General features: G+C 38.7%; 1 protein-coding gene across 1 annotated transcript in view; it reads left to right on the forward strand.

Moving 5' to 3' along the window:
* Nucleotides 1-1,686: 1,686 nt before the first annotated feature.
* KIN (KIN, antigenic determinant of recA protein homolog (mouse)) overlaps nt 1,687-17,878 on the forward strand; it is a 28,004-nt gene continuing 11,812 nt past the window's right edge. The window contains exons 1-5 of the mRNA XM_006891855.1: nt 1,687-1,800; nt 8,329-8,423; nt 11,656-11,699; nt 11,784-11,906; nt 14,167-14,348. Coding sequence (XP_006891917.1) covers nt 1,687-1,800; nt 8,329-8,423; nt 11,656-11,699; nt 11,784-11,906; nt 14,167-14,348 — 558 coding nt within the window. The remainder of the gene's footprint in view (nt 1,801-8,328; nt 8,424-11,655; nt 11,700-11,783; nt 11,907-14,166; nt 14,349-17,878) is intronic.

A 17,878-nucleotide genomic window follows, 5' to 3' on the forward strand; every position in this document is an offset into this window, starting at 1 on the left:
TATAAGAGACACAAACGCAGGTTATACACATGGACTTCACCTGATGGTATGCATAGGAATCAGATCGACTACATCTGTGGAAGGAACCGCTGGAGAAGCTTAATATCAGCTGTGAAAACTAGGCCTGGAGCTGATTGTGGAACAGACCACCAAAATGGATGTCAGAAGATAAATCATCCATAGGGTAAAATAAAGGAATTGCTATGACCCAATCTATAGGAAATAAGTCTTCTCATTATGTTAGGAATTCTTCTAGACAGCCTGGTGGCAATAAGCTGTGCTGGAATGCGAAAGCAAGCAGCAGTACTAGGCATTCAGCTGCTCCACCTGAGAAGGATGGGCAATCTCATCCCGTGCAATTAACTGCCTCTGAAAACCCGCTGGAGGGGTAGATATGGGTCATTTCTGACTCTATGGTACAAAGCATCAACATTTATCTAGTACTGTGTACAAACCAAGTTTTATCTACCTATGCCTAGCCTAATGTGCAATCTTTTGGGGGCCGATCTTAAAAATTCTTAAACTTGTAACTCTTTACTTACTGTTAACAGATAGCACTTATCTCTCCTTTAGGACAAATTCATGACTTTGCGGGGTTAGTACCTCAGCACAACGGCTTCATTTTAGTACAAGGTGTCTTCCTCTCCCTTCCATGACAACCGACAGATGTTTAAAGTTCCTTCTGCATCAACACTGCTATTAGCCGATGAGGACATTTTTAAAAAGTTCACCTTCGTTTGTCCAGTGCCCTCAGAGTCTGCTGAACAACAGCTACTTGATAAATGTTCTGATAGAACGAGAACACTGATAGCTTACTCAGCTCTGCACTGGCGCACTTCAAACTTGGCCCAGCAGTGGAGGGTTTCAAAAAGCGTCAAGGGCATATAGCACAACCTTCCCTTAGACCTTTCTTAGGTACCCTCCACCTTCATCTGTGGACCTTGCAAAGGATTCCACAATACTAAGCTTCCTGGCACGTGGTAGATCCTAAATGAGCATTTTATTAGATGAATGAAATTCAAGAACGTCCCGATCTTACTGGAGCAAAGGCACAATCTCCAGGTCCAGGATTACCACTCTTCTCACCCTCAGCCCGGCCCAGCAAGTCTCAGGAGACTCCGCATGACCTTGTGCCGACTCGCGATCACCAGCGAGCCCTCTCAGCGAGCCCTTCCCAGTTTTAAGGCATTTCTTGCAGCCACAGCTTTCCCGGCACTTCGCGGGGACAAGCAGGCCTAGTTTAGCTCCAGAACCCAGTTTCGTCCTACAATGCTCCATTCCCTTTTCCGGCCCATCAGACCAAGCTCTCCCATTCCTCCCGATTCTTCCATTCCTACCGCAAGCTCCCATACCATTGTGGCTGCACAGCCCAGGCCGAGACAACGAGGTTTGCCCGAGAAAACATGATGGTTGCAGGCCTTGCTGAAGGTCGGGCAGACAGACCCTCACTGCGCACGCGCAGAAGTCTCCCGCAGACCCCTCCCACTTTCCTTTGGCCTTCAATCTCGCTCTCTTGCGCCAGAGGGAAGGAAAACTCGCGAGCGTTGAGAGTTAGTCTTTGCAATGCCGCCGACTTCTGTCACTCAGTCGCCCTTATTGTTTGTCCCACCCTCTCTCTCCATCGCTCGTTCCGCTTCCGGCTACCTAGGAACTGGGCTTTGAGAGTTATTAGCTGTTGTTTTCGCGATGGGAAAGTCAGATTTCCTTACTCCCAAGGCCATTGCCAACAGGATCAAATCCAAGGGACTTCAGAAGCTTCGCTGGTATTGTCAAATGTGCCAAAAGCAGTGCCGAGATGAGGTAAGGGGGCCTGGGACGGCTCCATCTCCCGATTACTAACCCCTTGTTCTTGTGGAGGAGGGACCCCGCTGAAAATCTGGCTTCGTGCTGGGGTTAAGAGTTTGGGATATTCAGTCATGCAGATGTGATCAGCAGGGTTTCTGGGGTCTGCATAGGGCAAATGATAGAACTAATAGTCTTTTCATCCTTAATCCTACTTGTTAACCAATGATCTTTGACTTATTCCTCTCAAGTCAACTTAAAAAAAAATTAAATAGAAAACGATTTTGCACTTCTCAAAGGAAGTGATCTTACCCAAGCAATCGTAATACCAGAATGTGAATAATAATACAATGCCGTGTGCTCTGGCAATAATAATAAGAATAATTATATCTGACTTGACGTGGCTCTTAAGAGAAACAATAATTGGATTTCACACCTCTTTTAGATATTAAATAAGAAAGTAGCTCCAACAATTTGCCAAGCGTTTTCTCTTTTAAATGTCTTTAAAATATTATTTTTTTTGTGTGTGTACCGTCAAATTATATCTGACTGGTGCTGGAGGAGATTGCCCCTCCTTCTCCAGCAGAGCATCTGGGGATTCGAACCGTGTACCTCTGGGATTGCAGTGCAGCTTCTTGGCACTAGGCCGTCAGATCTCCCGCCAGGTGTTTCTTGAGCACTTACATCAGTGTGCCAAACCCAGAACAGTATTCTGGTTAAGATTATGGACAATAGAGTCAAGCTAATATAAAACAGCATGGTAATGAAATGTGGCTAACCTCACCACTTACTAGCTATGTGTTCTTGGGCAAGTTAAATTGTGTTTTCTTCCATTTCTTTTTAGTTCTTAAACTAAGATGAAATTCTGTCAAAAAATGAATATACATTTTTGTTGTTTTGTCCCGCGGAGTCACCTGTGACTCATAGCAACCCAATCGATGTACAACAGCCCTAAACCCTGTTCTAATCTGTGCCAGCTTTGTTGTCTCTGACACACCTGCCCCCACCACCCCAGTGACTGAATGAATCCATCTCGGCAAGGATCTTCCTCTCTTGCGCTGTCCCGCCACCCTCCCAAGCATGTCATCCCTCTCAAAGGACTGGTCCCTCCTTGCAACATGCCCAAAGTATGTCAAATGAAGCCTCAGAATCCTTGCCTCCAAGGAGCAGCCTGGTTTCACCCTCTCTGGGACAAACCTATTTGTTTTTCTAGCAATCTCCTTTGAAGTATTTTTTTTTTTCTATATTTCATTTAAGAAAATATTTTGAAATGCGGAAATTGCAAATATCAGGATATTTCATCCATAAACAATTAAGTTTGTATTTCCAAAATATCAGGATTTTTTTTATAATATGTCATCATAACAAAATTAGTAAATATGTTTTTATATGATACACATTCTACATTTAAATTTCCACTTTTCCTTCAAATGTTTTGAAAAACTCCTTCCTCTACAGAAATCTCTACAGAAATGTATATCCAATCAAAAGTCATGAATCTATTTTGAATCTTACGATTTTCATATGTCTTTAAATGTGGACCACAATGAATCCTTTTTCCCCCCTTTTTCTTTTTTTTAATTGAGATTTTAGTTAAAGTTTATAGAGAAACTGAATTTCTGTTCATTCATTGTTGCACATTTTCCTCCCTCTCTTCTCCCAGTTTGCTTTTCTCTTTGGAAAAAAAAATTTTTTTTCATTGTTGTACAGTTCCCCACCCCCAACCCAGTCCATTTTACTATGCACCTTTTATTCTGGACTGTTGTCATACAAATAATAACTAATCATGTATTCCTTTTAAGCAGTTCTTTCCCTCCTCTGTTTGAATGTGTTATTTATCCCCTCTTTTCATAGTTTCCCCCAACCTTTTTTCCCCTTAATATGACTGTTCTGTGAGTAAATTGTACTAGAGCATTCTTAGTTTCTGTGTATATCAAAATGCTCATTCTAGCTGGCTTTGCCTTCTTTAACTCATGCAGTCGATTTCTTTGCATTAAAAACCTTCATTGAATTTTCAAGACTGAATCTTTATGACATACTGTCGTCCAACTTTCTTCTGTAGAGCAGCTGGTAGATTTGAACTGACTCCCTCTTGATTGTAGTGGCCACACTATGCTAACAGGGCTCCTCCCAAGTCTTGTGTTGTTAAGTAGTATAAGTTGGAAGTACTCATAACTGACATTAATGGGTTTTCAGAAGCAATAAATCACAAGGAACACTGCCCATCTTTCTCCTGCAGAGCAGCTGGTGGATTTGAACGGCATTTCTTTGGGATTGCAGTGCAGCTTCTTACTACTGAGTTTCAGAGCTCCCTTTTATTTGATTAGGAGTTATTCTTTTTCAAGTGCGTATTCTTTGTACTTTCATAACTAGTGCATTCATTAGTATTCTTTTGTAGAAAGGAGCTGTTTCTTGTCAGCTAGGACTGGTTATCTTTAAGTGCTATCCCTAAATAGCAGTCTTAAGAGTCAAGGTGTCTTGGTGACATAGTGCATGAATCATTGGGCCACTAACTAAAAGGGCCACAGTTTGAATTCTCCAGCTGTTCCACAGGAGGTGGATAAGGCAGTCAGTTTCTGAAAGGATTACAGCTGTGGAATCCTTAGGGGCAATTCTCTGTCCTTTGAGTTGCTATCCATATCTACCCATACCCATCAAATCAGTTACATCTTACACTGACCTCCATTAAGTTTCAGAGGCTGTACATCTTTACAGAAGGCTGCCTGTCTTTCTTTCGTGCAGCAGCTGGTCCATTTGAACCATTTACCTTTCAATTAGCCATGAGACATGTAACACACTGCACTATACAACTACAGAGCTCTTTTTTGAGTTGCTATTATTCACAGTCAGCTTGAAAGCAGTGGCTTTGGTACTTCTGTTTTTATGGGATGTTGTTGTTAAGGGCCGTTGAGTCGCAGGCAACTCGTAGCAACCCTATGAAGGAGAGTCCTCAATGCTTGGGTGTCTCTCATCCTCTCTCCAGGTTCATAGGGTTTCTAGAGGCAAGCTATTATGGAAGTGGATGCCACCCCTCCTTCCAAGCTTGTTTTAATTGGGGAGCTCCATCCCACTCTGTCCGCATTGGGTAACCAGCCATTAACGCATTTGACACACATCAGTGTGACAGTGTTGAGCCTCACAGCAACCACAAGTTTATGGGTTAGGTAGGATAAATGCTTAATTCTTCCTTTTACTCTAAAGTAAGGCTCTTGTGGTGGTTCTGGACCTGTGTGCTGTTGCCCTTTCCCACCTAGGATAACAGGCTTGGGGAGGATGAAGTTGGCACCTACAAGCACCCTTCCCTGCCTCCATCTCCCAAAACTGGTCGAAGATTTAGCAGTAAGAAGAGTGGAGCTGAGATGTTTTTAATATCTTTCTGTGTTTTTTAAAGTAATATTTTAAAGTAAACAAATGACCAATATCGGAATATTTCACCTATAAATGCTTCCAATTTCCTTGAGTTTCTAAAAGTTGATGTTCTAGAATTTAATGACATTTTGTTTTAATTTTATTTTTTTAAATGTGTGGTATGTGTTCTTGATTTTTTATTTTTGAAACTAAGTTTTCTCTTAAGATACATTTAAGAGGGAACTCTGACTTGAGGTGAGGGAAAGATTGTATACATTGTTCTTGGTTGACTAAAGATTCAGAAACTATTATATGCAAGATATGGTATTGAACTTAGGACAGAAACAATATTATTGAACATGAATAAGAGTTGTTAGTTAAGAAGGTAGCATAGATCCAGGACCAAATTTAATATGAAAAAGGAACCTACACTCACTGTACTGAGTTCTGAGTGACTGAGAGGAAATATAGAGGAACACATTTTAAATTTATATTGCTAGTGAAAAACCACTCCTATTAAGTTGATTTCAACTCAAAACAACCCTGTAGAACAGAATCAAACTGCCCTACAGGATATTCAAGTTGTAATCTTAACAGAAGCTGACTGCCATGTCTTTTTCTTGTGGTGTAGCTAGTGGGTTCAAACTGCAATTTTTATAGTTAGTTCTCAATGCACCACCAGAACTCTTAATACGGTTGTTGTTGTTGTTGTTATGTGCCCTTGAGTTGCTTGTGACTTACAGCGACCCTATGTACAAGAGCCCTAAACCCTGCTCTATTCTGTGCCAACCTCACTGTCTCTGACACACCTACTCTCATTACCCTAATCACTAATCGATCTATCTCATCAAGGGTCTTCCTCTCTTGCACCTTCCCTCTACCATGCCAAACATTATGTCTTTCTGCAAGGACTGGTCCCTCCTTGCAACGTGTTCAAAGTATGCCAGACGAAGCTTCAGAATCCTTGCCTTCAAGGAGCATCCCACTTCCACCCTCTCCAGGACAAACCTATTTGTTCTCCTTGCAGTCCATAGCATATTCAACACTCTTGTCCAGCACCACAGCTCAAAGGCATCAATTCTCTATCATCCCTAGTCACTGTCCAGCTCTCTGACACATAGCACGCAATTGCAAAGACTATGGCCTGGATCAGGTGCACCTTAGTCTCAAGCCTGATGTTGTTGCTCTTCAGTATTCTGGAGAGGTCCTTTACAGCTGCCTTTCCCAGTGCAATTCGTCTCTTGATTTCCTGGCTGCTGGTACCAAGAGTGTTGATTGTGGAGCAAAGCAAAGCAAGAGTATTGATTATGGAGTCAAGCAAACTAAAACTGTTAACAATCTCAATCTCTTCACCATCCATACTGATGCTGCCAATTGGCCCAGTGGTGAGAATCTTTGTTTTCTTGATGTTGAGCTTCAAGCTATATTGAAGACTGCAGTCCTTGACCTTCTGCAGCAAGCGCTTCAGGTCCCCCTCAGTTTCAGCAAGCAGGTTTGTGTCATCTGCATAAGGCAGGTTGTTGATGAATCTTCCTCCACTTCTGATGCCACATTCCTCCTTGTATAGCCCAATATCCCGGATGATCTGTTCTGCATACTGATTGAAAAGGTATGGAGACAGAATACATCCCTGGCTGACACCCTTCCCAATTTTGAACCTTACAGTGTCTCCTTGCTCTGTTCTAATGACTGCCTCTTGGTTCAAGTATAGGTTTCACATAAGCACAATCAAATGTTCTGGGATTTCCATTCTCTTCAGAGTTAGCCACAGTTGTTTTTTTTTTTTCACAGTTTGTTTTTATCCACACAGTGGATCTACACATTGTATAGTCAATGAAACACAGATGGACATTCCTCTGGTACTCTCTGCTTTCTGCCAAAATTCATCTAACAATAGCTATAATATCCCTCGTACCATGGCCTCTTTTAAACCCAGCTGGCACATCTGGCAGTTCTCTGTTGACGTTTTGCTCCAGTCGTTTTTGGATAATTTTCACATGCCTGCGTGTGATATTAATGATACTGTTTGATCATTTCCACACTGTGTTGGATCACCTTTCTTTGGAATGGGAACAGATATCTCTCTTTTCCAGTCAGTTGGCCAGAGCTGGCTGCCTCCAGATTTCTTGGCACAACTTAGCACATCCAGGGCAGCATCTGTTGAAATATGTCAGTTGGTATGTCATTAACTCCTGGGGCCTTGTTTTTTGCCAGTTCTTTCAGAGCAGCTTGAACTTCCTCCTTCATCACCACAGGGTCTTATTCATACGTTGTTTCGTGAACTTCTTCTGTGTCAGCCAATTCCTCTGGTACAGTGACTCTTGTCTACTCCTTCCATCTTGTTTTAATGCTTCTTGGATCATTTAACAAAGCATCCTAAGTATTGCCACTCGTGACTCTTAATATTATTGAACAAAGAAATAAAATCCATTTTTATTTAGTCGATTCCAATTCCAGTCAATCTCTTGTGTTATAAAGTAAAATTGCTTCATAGGGTCTCATTGAGTCTGATCGTTGTAGAAGTAGATTGCTAGGCCTTTCTTCTGTGATACTACTGTAGTTGCATCCACTATCTTTTAGACAGTATTAGAGTGGAAACCATGATTGACACCAAAAGAGCCTTACTAATGTGGAATAAAGCCAGATATTTGGACAGAAGGAACAATGTTAAAGCTTACATTTTGGGTTTTTAAAAAAAAGCTTCTGAAAAAGGTACTAAATATTTAATGCAAGATTTATGTAATATGCAATAATGAATTTTGAAAAATGAGCCTAACTAGAGGAAATTGAGTGAAAGTTTTTGTGCTAATACTTGCCTTACACTGTGATAATAGGGACTGAAGAGGAAGTTGTTAAATTAAGGGGGAAAACAGAAGTCATTTTTCTATTATTATACCCAATAAATAATATCTCTTATTATTATCTATTTTCTAAAGTAGAATTTTTCTTTCTGTTTGATTTTAAGGATTTTTTTTGGTTTACAGGATTACAGAGCTCTACTCCATAAACAGTAAAAAAAAAAAACCCACAAAATTTGATAAGGTATTTACAGCTAGAAGACTAAGTGATTTGCTGTTTTTCTTTTTTCAACACAGTTTATGACCAGCTTTTAGGGTTTAATTGAATGCTTCTATTCAGAGCTTATTAGGATGGTCTAATAAATTAAGAATTTAACTGCAACCTTTACATTTTTTGTAGAATGGCTTTAAGTGTCATTGTATGTCCGAATCTCATCAGAGACAACTCTTGCTGGCTTCAGAAAATCCTCAACAATTTATGGATTATTTTTCAGAGTAAGTAACTCAGAGACATTTGTTATAAGTTTTACTTAGTTGGACAGTTAATGCCTGCTTCATTTCTATATTGATGTTCTAACCCTTACAGTTCTGTTCAGTTTCTGTCAGGTCGGCTCTGTCACAGCCACTCTGTGTGGTGCCTGGTGAGTAGGCTAGGTTTTCAGCAAGATGACTTGACACAGTGACTATAAAAATGAGCTCAAGCAAGACAGAGATGGTGAGCATAGTGCAGAGCCTCCATCTGTAGGAATCGATGGAATACTAATTGACATGTTTCAGTGAACAGATGCAGCTCACCAATCTGTCCTAGGAAATTTGGAGGAAGAGATCTATATTTTGTTCAGTTCCCAAGAAAGGTGACCCAATAGAATGTGGAAATTATTGAAGAGTATCATTAATAATACATGCAAACAAAATACTGCTGAGGATCATCCAGAAGCGTCTAGAACAGGACATAGAGAACTGTCAGAAGTTCAGACTGGGTTTAGAAGAGGCTGTGGTACCAGGGATATCATTCCCGATGTTAGATGGATCCTGGCTGAAAGCAGAGAATATCAGAATATCTGTTTGTGGTCTAACTGTGCAAAGGCATTTGATTGTGTGAATCATAACAGTCTATGGCTAACACTGAGAAGAATGGGAATCCCCAAACACCTAATTGTCCTCATGTGAAACTTAGACCCACAGGCTGTTGTGCAAACAGAGCAAGGGAACACTACATGGTTTAAAATTAAGAAAGTGTGTGTCAAGGTTGTATCCTCTCTTCCTGTCTATTCAATCTGTATGCCAAGGAAATCATATGAATAGCAGAACTCGATGAAGAATATGGCATCAGGATCAGAGGAAGACTCATCAGTAATAACGTGTATTATGCAGATGACACAAGCTTGCTTGCTTGCTTGCTTGCTAAAAGTGAAGAAGACTTGAAGTGCTTGTTGCAGAAGATCAAAGATTACGTTTCAGTGTCAAGAAAACAAAAATTCTTACCACTGGACCAATAGGCAACATCATGATAGATGGAAAAGACGGAAATTTGTCAAGGACTCCTGGGCAATTGTTTGCCAGTCTCTGAGACCATGTACAGCTGCTTGCCTCATTATCCACAATTGCATGAGTCATTTCCCTGATGAGTTTTGAGTTTCTTTGAGACTTCCTAGCAAATAACAATCCAAAGACATAGATGGGAATGGGTGCCTGAAAGAAGGAGGAATAGTTAAGGTCAGGGATGATGAGTGTTGCAGCAGTTTTGACCTTTGGATTATTGTTGTTGAACTCTGCCTCACAGAAACTAATCTGTACTAATCATTGGAACAGAAGCTATTCAGACAGAACTCCTTTACTTCTTAGAAATCACTATAGTCCCAAAAGCTTTTGTTATATGGCTTTATTAAAGCAGAGAAACATTAAATATTTTTATTTATTAGTTAATTCCCTTTGTTTCAAATAAAAATGATAATTCATTATAAAAAGTAGTTTACTTTGTGAGTAGGTGCCTTCCCTCTAAGAATACACTGGCAGAAGCAGTTTATGTGCAATTCTTATTTGATGACAGTATATTAAAATATTAGCATGACATGTATTAATATAATAATTTTCACTGCTCATATCAAGAATACATTGACTGCCAGTATAGTTTGACACCACTACCTTAATTTGTGCTAAGATGCTAACAGGTTTACTCTCTTACTTTTGCACTATCCATGTCAATAAAGCATGACCTTTTCTATTACTTGCTATGCATCTGAAATTTAGACAGTGAATAAGTATGACAGAAGAAAAATTGATGTATTTGAGTTGGGGAGTTGAAATGCACTGAATATTCCCTGAACTTGCCAAAGAACAAATAAGTATGTCCTGGAGAAAATGCAACCAAGCTGCTCCTTAGGGACAAGGATGATGAAACTTGGTTTCACATATTTTGTTGTTAAGATAGGCCAATCCTTGGGAAAAGATAACACTCTTGGAAATTTAGAAGGTCAGTAAAGAAAGGACGACCTTCAACAAGTTGGACTGACAGACCGACTATTGGTGGGTTCAAATATTCCAGATATGGTGAGGATGGCCCAGGATAGGGTTACTATGAGTCATAGAAGACTTAAAGGCATATTATCAACAACAGCTTAAAAATTTTGATCTTCCTTCCTGGTGTTTGAGTGATATTCTTCTGACAGTTCTAATCTGTATGTCCTAAGGGTACTTCAAAGTCATTATTTCTAATGCTGAACTTATTAGTTTACCAAACCTGTTTTGCATCTGCTTCTGGTTAATAACTACCCAGACTACTAAGATACAAAATTCAGAGTTTGTATTTCTGTCAAGTTCTCAGGTAATTTTGATGTTTGAGACTATAATCTGATTTTTTTTCTATATTGTCCACCAAAATGATATTTCTAAATCACATAAATTAGCAAATCATTTCTGAAACTTACTGTTCTTTAGTGCTTTTTCAGTGCCTACATAAAGCTCGCCTTTGTTAGGATAAAATTTAAAGGACTTCAAAAATTGCCACCTCATCCCTCCTAACATTCTATTTTACCCTCATCTCACTTTTACTTTTCTCTGTTTGGTACTTTAGCCAAATTAAATTTATTTTAATTTCTCAGATATGACCTGCTTTTCTCTCTCTTTTCTAGCTGAAAATTAACATCTTTACCATTTTATTTTAAATCTTATTTATACTTTACATTGTCTGTATTATGAATTTAAGAATCTACTTTTCAGCTCTTTCTATGGAATTTTGTTACATCTCTTTTTCCATTTGATTGCCACATTTTTGTCAGCTTGTAACCTTAAATGTCAAGATTTGTATTTTATTCGCCTGATTTTATTGAGTACTTGATAATATTTTATTTCCTTTAGATGGACATATTTCATAATATGTACTAATTTCATGTGAAATAAAGGTAGTATTAGTATCATATATTGGGTGGGGCTATCATAACACTTTCAGTAGCGCTAAAATTAGCCTTCTTGAGGGATCCATTCCTATGATATGAAATAACTTTTGCAATGACTACTTTGCGTACATAAAACACTTCCATTCCATACTGATTTTTTTACTTTGATTTTTCTTATAATCTAGTTTAGAATTATTTTCTTGTTCAGTTTTTTACAGATTTACAATGTAGACATATCATATATTATTTGGATGTGATTGTTCAAATCTCAGAAATACAATCCTACATATTTGTAGAAATTATCTTAATGCTGTTCTTTAATTCTTTATTAGGGAATTTCGAAATGATTTTCTAGAACTTCTCAGGAGACGTTTTGGTAAGTATCTTAAATATTGTGCAGATTTTAATTTTGCCTTTTTTACAATATTCTCAGGATAACAATCCTGTATTTTATTTTCAGGCACCAAGAGAGTCCACAACAACATTGTATATAATGAGTATATAAGTCATCGAGAACATATCCATATGAATGCTACTCAGTGGGAAACACTGACTGATTTTACCAAGTGGTTGGGCAGAGAAGGTAAGAATAATTGCAATAAATGACTCCATTTCAGAAAGAAAAAATTGTCATAATGTCTATGTAAATTACTGGAAATGAGAATGAGTAGGACAATTGAAAAACTGAGGGAGATGATTGATTTTATTACAATTTTATGTACATTTCTGAGCAGTTCTTTTGACAATGCAAAGATTTATCACTGAGGCATCCTCCACTTATATTAAAGGTATTTACAGTCTCTTCTGGGTTTGTTTTTTTTCACTTGCTCTGGTGGCCTAGTGGTAAGAAGCTGTGCTGCAATCCCAAAGGCATGCAGTTCGAATCCATCAGCTGCTCTGTGGGAGAAGCCTGAGCAGTCTCCTCCCCTGTGATTTACTGCCTGTAGCAGCCTGCTAAAGGGTCAGCTGTGAGTTGGCTTCGACTCCACAGCACACTATGATAATGCTTATCTTATTTAGGAGAGTTTTCATACTCTCTTTTTTTCCCCCCACAAAGGTCTATTCCTATTTTATTAATAAATTTAAGCCTCATCTGAATAATTATGCCTTTTTTGCAATTACAGAATCTAAATTTACTAAAAAGATTAAAGGAAGTAATAAACATTATTTAAATTAACTGTGCTACCAGACAATATCTCATTGTTTTATAAAATTTTTTTCTCTCCACTTTTTTTAAATTTTTTTTATTTTATTATTTTTGTGTGCGCGTGCCGTCAAATCAGGTCTGACTAGTACAGGAGGAGATTGCCCCTCCTTCCCCGGCAGAGCATCTGGTGGATTCCACCCGTTTGCCTCTGGGATTGTAGTTGCAGCTCCTTGCCACTAGGCCACCAGAGCTCCCCTCCACTTTTTTTTAATTTTATGTTGGTTTACATACAAATTTGTAAATACTGAGGTGAATTCTGTTGAAAAGAGGAAAACTAATATATTTGAAATGTTCTACTTTCTGTATAAAAGGACACGGTATAGAGATATTTTCATCTTGTTCAAATAAATGAGTCATCAGTTAAAAGAAAATTGTAAACATTGTGTATCATTCACATATCTTGTGTTTCACACATTCCGAATTAGTTCACTCAGCATAATACTCTCTAGAGTTTTCTCATGTTATATAGTACTTGACAGATTCATTGCTCCTTTGCTGCATAGTATTCCTTGTGTGAATGTACCATATAATTTCTCAGTCTTTTTGTGGATAGACATTTGTGCTGTCTCCATTTTCTTGCTATTGTGACTAACGCTGCGTTGAACATAGGTGTACAAATCTCTGTGTCTCATTTCTATTTTCCTTGGGATATATTACCAGTAATGCAATGGTTGGGTCATATGGGATTTCTATATTCAGCTTTTTTGAGGAAACACCAAACTGCCTTCCAGAGTGGATGTACCATTTTATAGTCCCACGAGCAGTGTGTGAGAGTTCCAGTCTCTCCACATCCTCTCCAATGTTGACTGCTTGCTGTCCTGTTAAACTTTGCTATTGCTTCTAGGGTGAGATGATATCTCATGATGGTTTTGATTTGCATCTCTCTTATGGTCATTTTGAGCATTTCTTCATGTGTCTTTTGGCCATCTGTTTGTCTTTGTGAAAAGTCTTTCCATGTCTTTTGTCCATTTTGTGACTAGGTTATCTGTCTTTCTTGTGGAAGTCCTGTAGTGTTCTGTAAACTTTTGTTGTGAGACCCTTGTCTGAGATGTCATTGCCAAATGTTTTTCCCCAGTCTGTAGGTTTTCTTTTCACCCTTTTGGAAAAAGTTTTTGATGCACACAGGGACTTAATTTTTAGAAGGTCTCATTAGTCGATATTCTCTCTTGGTTGTACACCATCCTCTCTTAAGGTGGTTTTAAATTTACCTTTTCTGATATAATGCATAACATTTGGAAAAAGAAAGAAATTTGTGTCTGTGCATTTCTTTATTCTGTGTAGTACCTTATTCCATTTTTGGGAACAGATTTCAAGTTAGTATAGTATCAAGAGTTCGTTGAATACACAGTTGAGAAATACAAAATAGGACTCAGTTCATGTGACTTTTATATTTTAATATGTTGCCCTAATATAGAAATATAAAAATCAAGATAATATATTTTCCTATTTATAGAGATAAAATAAAGCATCTAAATTTTAACAATTTTAAATGGAAAAATTAATATATGCTTTTTATTTTATTTATGTGAGTACATTAAATAAAAATGAGTAAATAATGCAGATATAGAATATTCTATTTATATTTAGGTTTGGCTTTCATTGCCTAAAAACTTATGGACTATGTTATGTTTTTAAGGCTTATGCAAAGTGGATGAAACACCAAAAGGTTGGTATATTCAGTATATAGATAGAGACCCAGAAACTATCCGCCGGCAACTGGAACTAGAGAAAAAAAAGAAGCAGGACCTTGACGATGAAGAAAAAACTGCCAAGTTTATTGAACAACAAGTGAGAAGAGGTCTGGAAGGCAAAGAACAGGTAGGAAATAATATTTATATAGACAGCTGTGCTGGCTTAGTGGGTAGGAAGTTACACTAACAATTCAGAGGTAGGCAGTTCAATTCCACCAGCCACTTTGCAGGAGAGACATGAGCAGCCTTCTACCATGTGATTTACAGCCTCTGAAAACCTGTGGAAGGGTCACCAATGAGTCAGTGCAGACTCGAAAGCACATAACAGCAACTATGACAATGAGTAAGTGAGTGATTATCACCTGGAAAGGCAGTGTTCTAAAATTCTTAAAAACTCATTACTATTGAGTTGATTCTGACTCACAGTCCTTTTCTGCCAAGTTTCTAATGATTGTAAATCTTTAAGAGGAAACTGACCACCATTGTCTTGGAGCAGCTTATGGATTTGAACTCTTTGCCTGGTTTGTGGTGCAACTTAAAATGCACTACACCCCCAAAGTTCCTTTCTTAACGTCTTAAGAAGTGGGGGAAAAAGGAAATATTTCTAGATTTTGTTCTTAATTAATTAAGAGGGGAGAGGGAAACAAATGATGTAGTAAAAGCACAGATTTTTCAAGTTGAGACTTACTAACTCTATAATCTGGTATAATTGCACGATCTTTCTTTTTTCTTTTACCCTGATCTTTCTAAACTCAGTTTCTTTATCCCGAAGATAGTGGTAGTTGCTAGTAGGAGAAGACATATAAAGTGAATTGAGTGATTAATTCAATGTTGGAGGTAAGCACACTGTGTGGGAATGCAGAAGGCCCATGCTTACTCCACCTTGGGCAAGAGAAAGTTTAGGCAAAGGTACTACTTCTGACTTACTGAGTTTTGGGAAGTTAATAAGTGAAACTCAGGGAAGAGGGAGAAGAGAGGGCCTGGTAAACATTTGTGTTAGACTATCTGGGTAATTTCAACAGTACTTAAATAGATGCGTCCTGTGGGCCAGTCACTCTTCTAGGCCGTGGGGATAGAGCAGTGATGAAAAGATGCTAAACTGTCTGTCTTTGTGGCCCTCACAGAGCTCATTCATACTAAAACTTGTGTGTGATAAGGAGATACAGCCTGGTGTGTATGTGAGCCATTTAGTATATTTCTAAATTTTTATTGATGGTAGTAGTATGAGCTGCCGAGTCAAGTCCAACTCATTGTGACCCTGCATATGAGAGAAAACTGCCTTACAGGGTTTCTTAGTTTATAATCTTTATGGAAGGAGCCTTCGTATAGTGATAAAATGCTTTGCTACTTACTGAAGGATTGATGCCTTGAACCTACCTGCTGCTCCGTGGGAGAAAGACGTATATTCTGCTTCTGTAAAGATTATAGCTATGGAAATAATACAGGGCAATTCTGCTCTATCCTGTAGGGTTCCTAGGAGTTGGAATTAACTTGATGGCAGGGATTTGGTTTAGATGAACCTTTATGAACGCCATCAGCCTTTGGAACAACCCACCTTTCAGTTAGCAGCTGAGTGTGCCATCAGGGCTCTTTACCTCAGTAAAGAGTGGTTAAGTATTTAGCTGATAACCAAAAGATTGTCATTTCAAACCCACTAGCTGCTCCAAAGGAGAAGAGAGTGTGAGTGTACTTCTATAAAGGGAGCTCTGGTGGCCTAGTGGTAAGAAACTGTTCTGCAATCCCAAAGACACGTATTTGTAATCCACCAGGTGCTTCACAGGAGGAGAACAGTGTCCTCTTGTGCATTTACTGCCTCTGAAAACCCACTAGAGGGTCGGTTATTGGTCATTTTCAATTATATGGCATATGTTGTTGCAACAACAGAAATGTCCACAAAGATTTGCAGACTTATAAACCCTATAGAACGGTTCTACTCTGTCCTAAAAGGTCACTGTAAGTTGACATCAACATGCTGGCAGTGAGAATTTTTCCTCCCAAATGTGAGTTATATATATGTAAAAGTGCAATATAATAAAATATGTATGTTGTTGTGATTGTGGGCCTTTGAGTCCTTCAGCTAAATAATAGGTTCTTTTTTGTTTTAATAGATTTGTTTTTAAAATAGACACTAGCAGAAGAAACATTTAATTTCCTCCATAAGAGGATATTTCCTCTTATGGAGGAAATGAAATCTTTTTGTGTAGACTAATGTGTTGTTGTTGTTATGTGCCATTGAGTTGCCTGCAACTCATAGTGACCCTGTGTACAACAGCCCTAAACGCTGCTCTATACCTTGCCAATCTTATTGTTTCTGACACACCTACACCCATTGCCCCAATCACTGAATCAATCCATGTGATCGAGGGTTTTCCTAGCCTGTGCTGTCCCTCCACCCTCCCACACATGACGTCCCTCTCCAAGGACTGATCCCATCTTGCAACATGTTCAGAGTATGTCAGATGAAGCTTCAGAATCCTTGCTTCCAAGGAGCATCCTGACTTTACCCTCTCCAGGACGAACCTATTTGTTCTCCTGTCAGTCCATGATATATTCAACACTCTTCTCCAGCACCACAGCTCAAAGGCATCAATTCTCCTTTTATCATCCCGAGGCATTGTCCAGCTCTCTGATGCATAGCAAGTAATTGCAAAGATTATAGCCTGGATCAGGTGCACCTTAGTCTCCAGACTGGCATCATTGCTCTTCAGTACTTTGGAGAGATCTCTGACAGCAGACTTTCCCAAAGCACTTCGTCTTTGGGAAACGTTATTTTATGACATGGTAATTTTGTACTGTTAAAATCTAGTATTTTGTACTTTGTATGAGAAGGAATAGTTAGCTTCCATTCTAAATGGCAGATGAAAGCCCCCGATCATTCAGGTTATGGCCTTTTACCTTCTTTTATGAAATCTTATGTGGAGCATTACTTTAGAAAATAATATTTTAGGAATCTTTCAAAAATGGCTCTTACTACAAGTAGAAATAACAACTTCTATTGAACAATTATTAGACAGGCACTAGGCTCAGTGTTATATAGCCCTCAAGTATTTATTCATCCCTATTTTGAAGATAGAGTCAAGCATAGAGTCAAGCATAGGAGAGGTAATAAAACTGATTGACATTATGATGTTAATAGGATTAGAGGTGGATTTTATATGTACTTTGTTTTGGTGCTTTCTTAAAAGTCTTAGACTCTTTTTTTTTTAAAAAGAAAAACACATTAAAGCTTTATTCTTTTATTTCTTTCAGATAAGTCTTAGACTCTTAATCATTGCACTCCGCACAGTGTAGAAAGGTTTTGCTTACTCTTCTCTTCAATCTAATATTCCTAAAGTTCATTACATTTTTATTGTTGTTGTTGTATACTGTTAAATCAGAACCAACCCATAGGTGGCCCTTCGGAGTTTTCAGAGGCGGTTAGTAGCACACAAGGAGATTGCTTATCTTTCTCTCGCAGAACGGCCGGTGGATTTGAACCTCGTGCCTTTGGTATTGCAGTGCAACTTCTTGCCACTAGGCCAGCAGAGCTCCTTCCTTTTTATTGGTACCTGCTTAAATAATAATTGTTGTTGTTGTTGTTATGTGCCGTCGAGTCGCCTGCGACTCATATCGACCCTATGTACAACAGCCCTAAACTCCGCTCTGTCCTGTGCCAAT

The sequence above is a fragment of the Elephantulus edwardii genome, unplaced genomic scaffold (assembly GCF_000299155.1).
Source record: "Elephantulus edwardii isolate Elephantulus edwardi_28Jun2011 unplaced genomic scaffold, EleEdw1.0 scaffold00105, whole genome shotgun sequence".
In the NCBI taxonomy this organism is placed as follows: domain Eukaryota; kingdom Metazoa; phylum Chordata; class Mammalia; order Macroscelidea; family Macroscelididae; genus Elephantulus; species Elephantulus edwardii.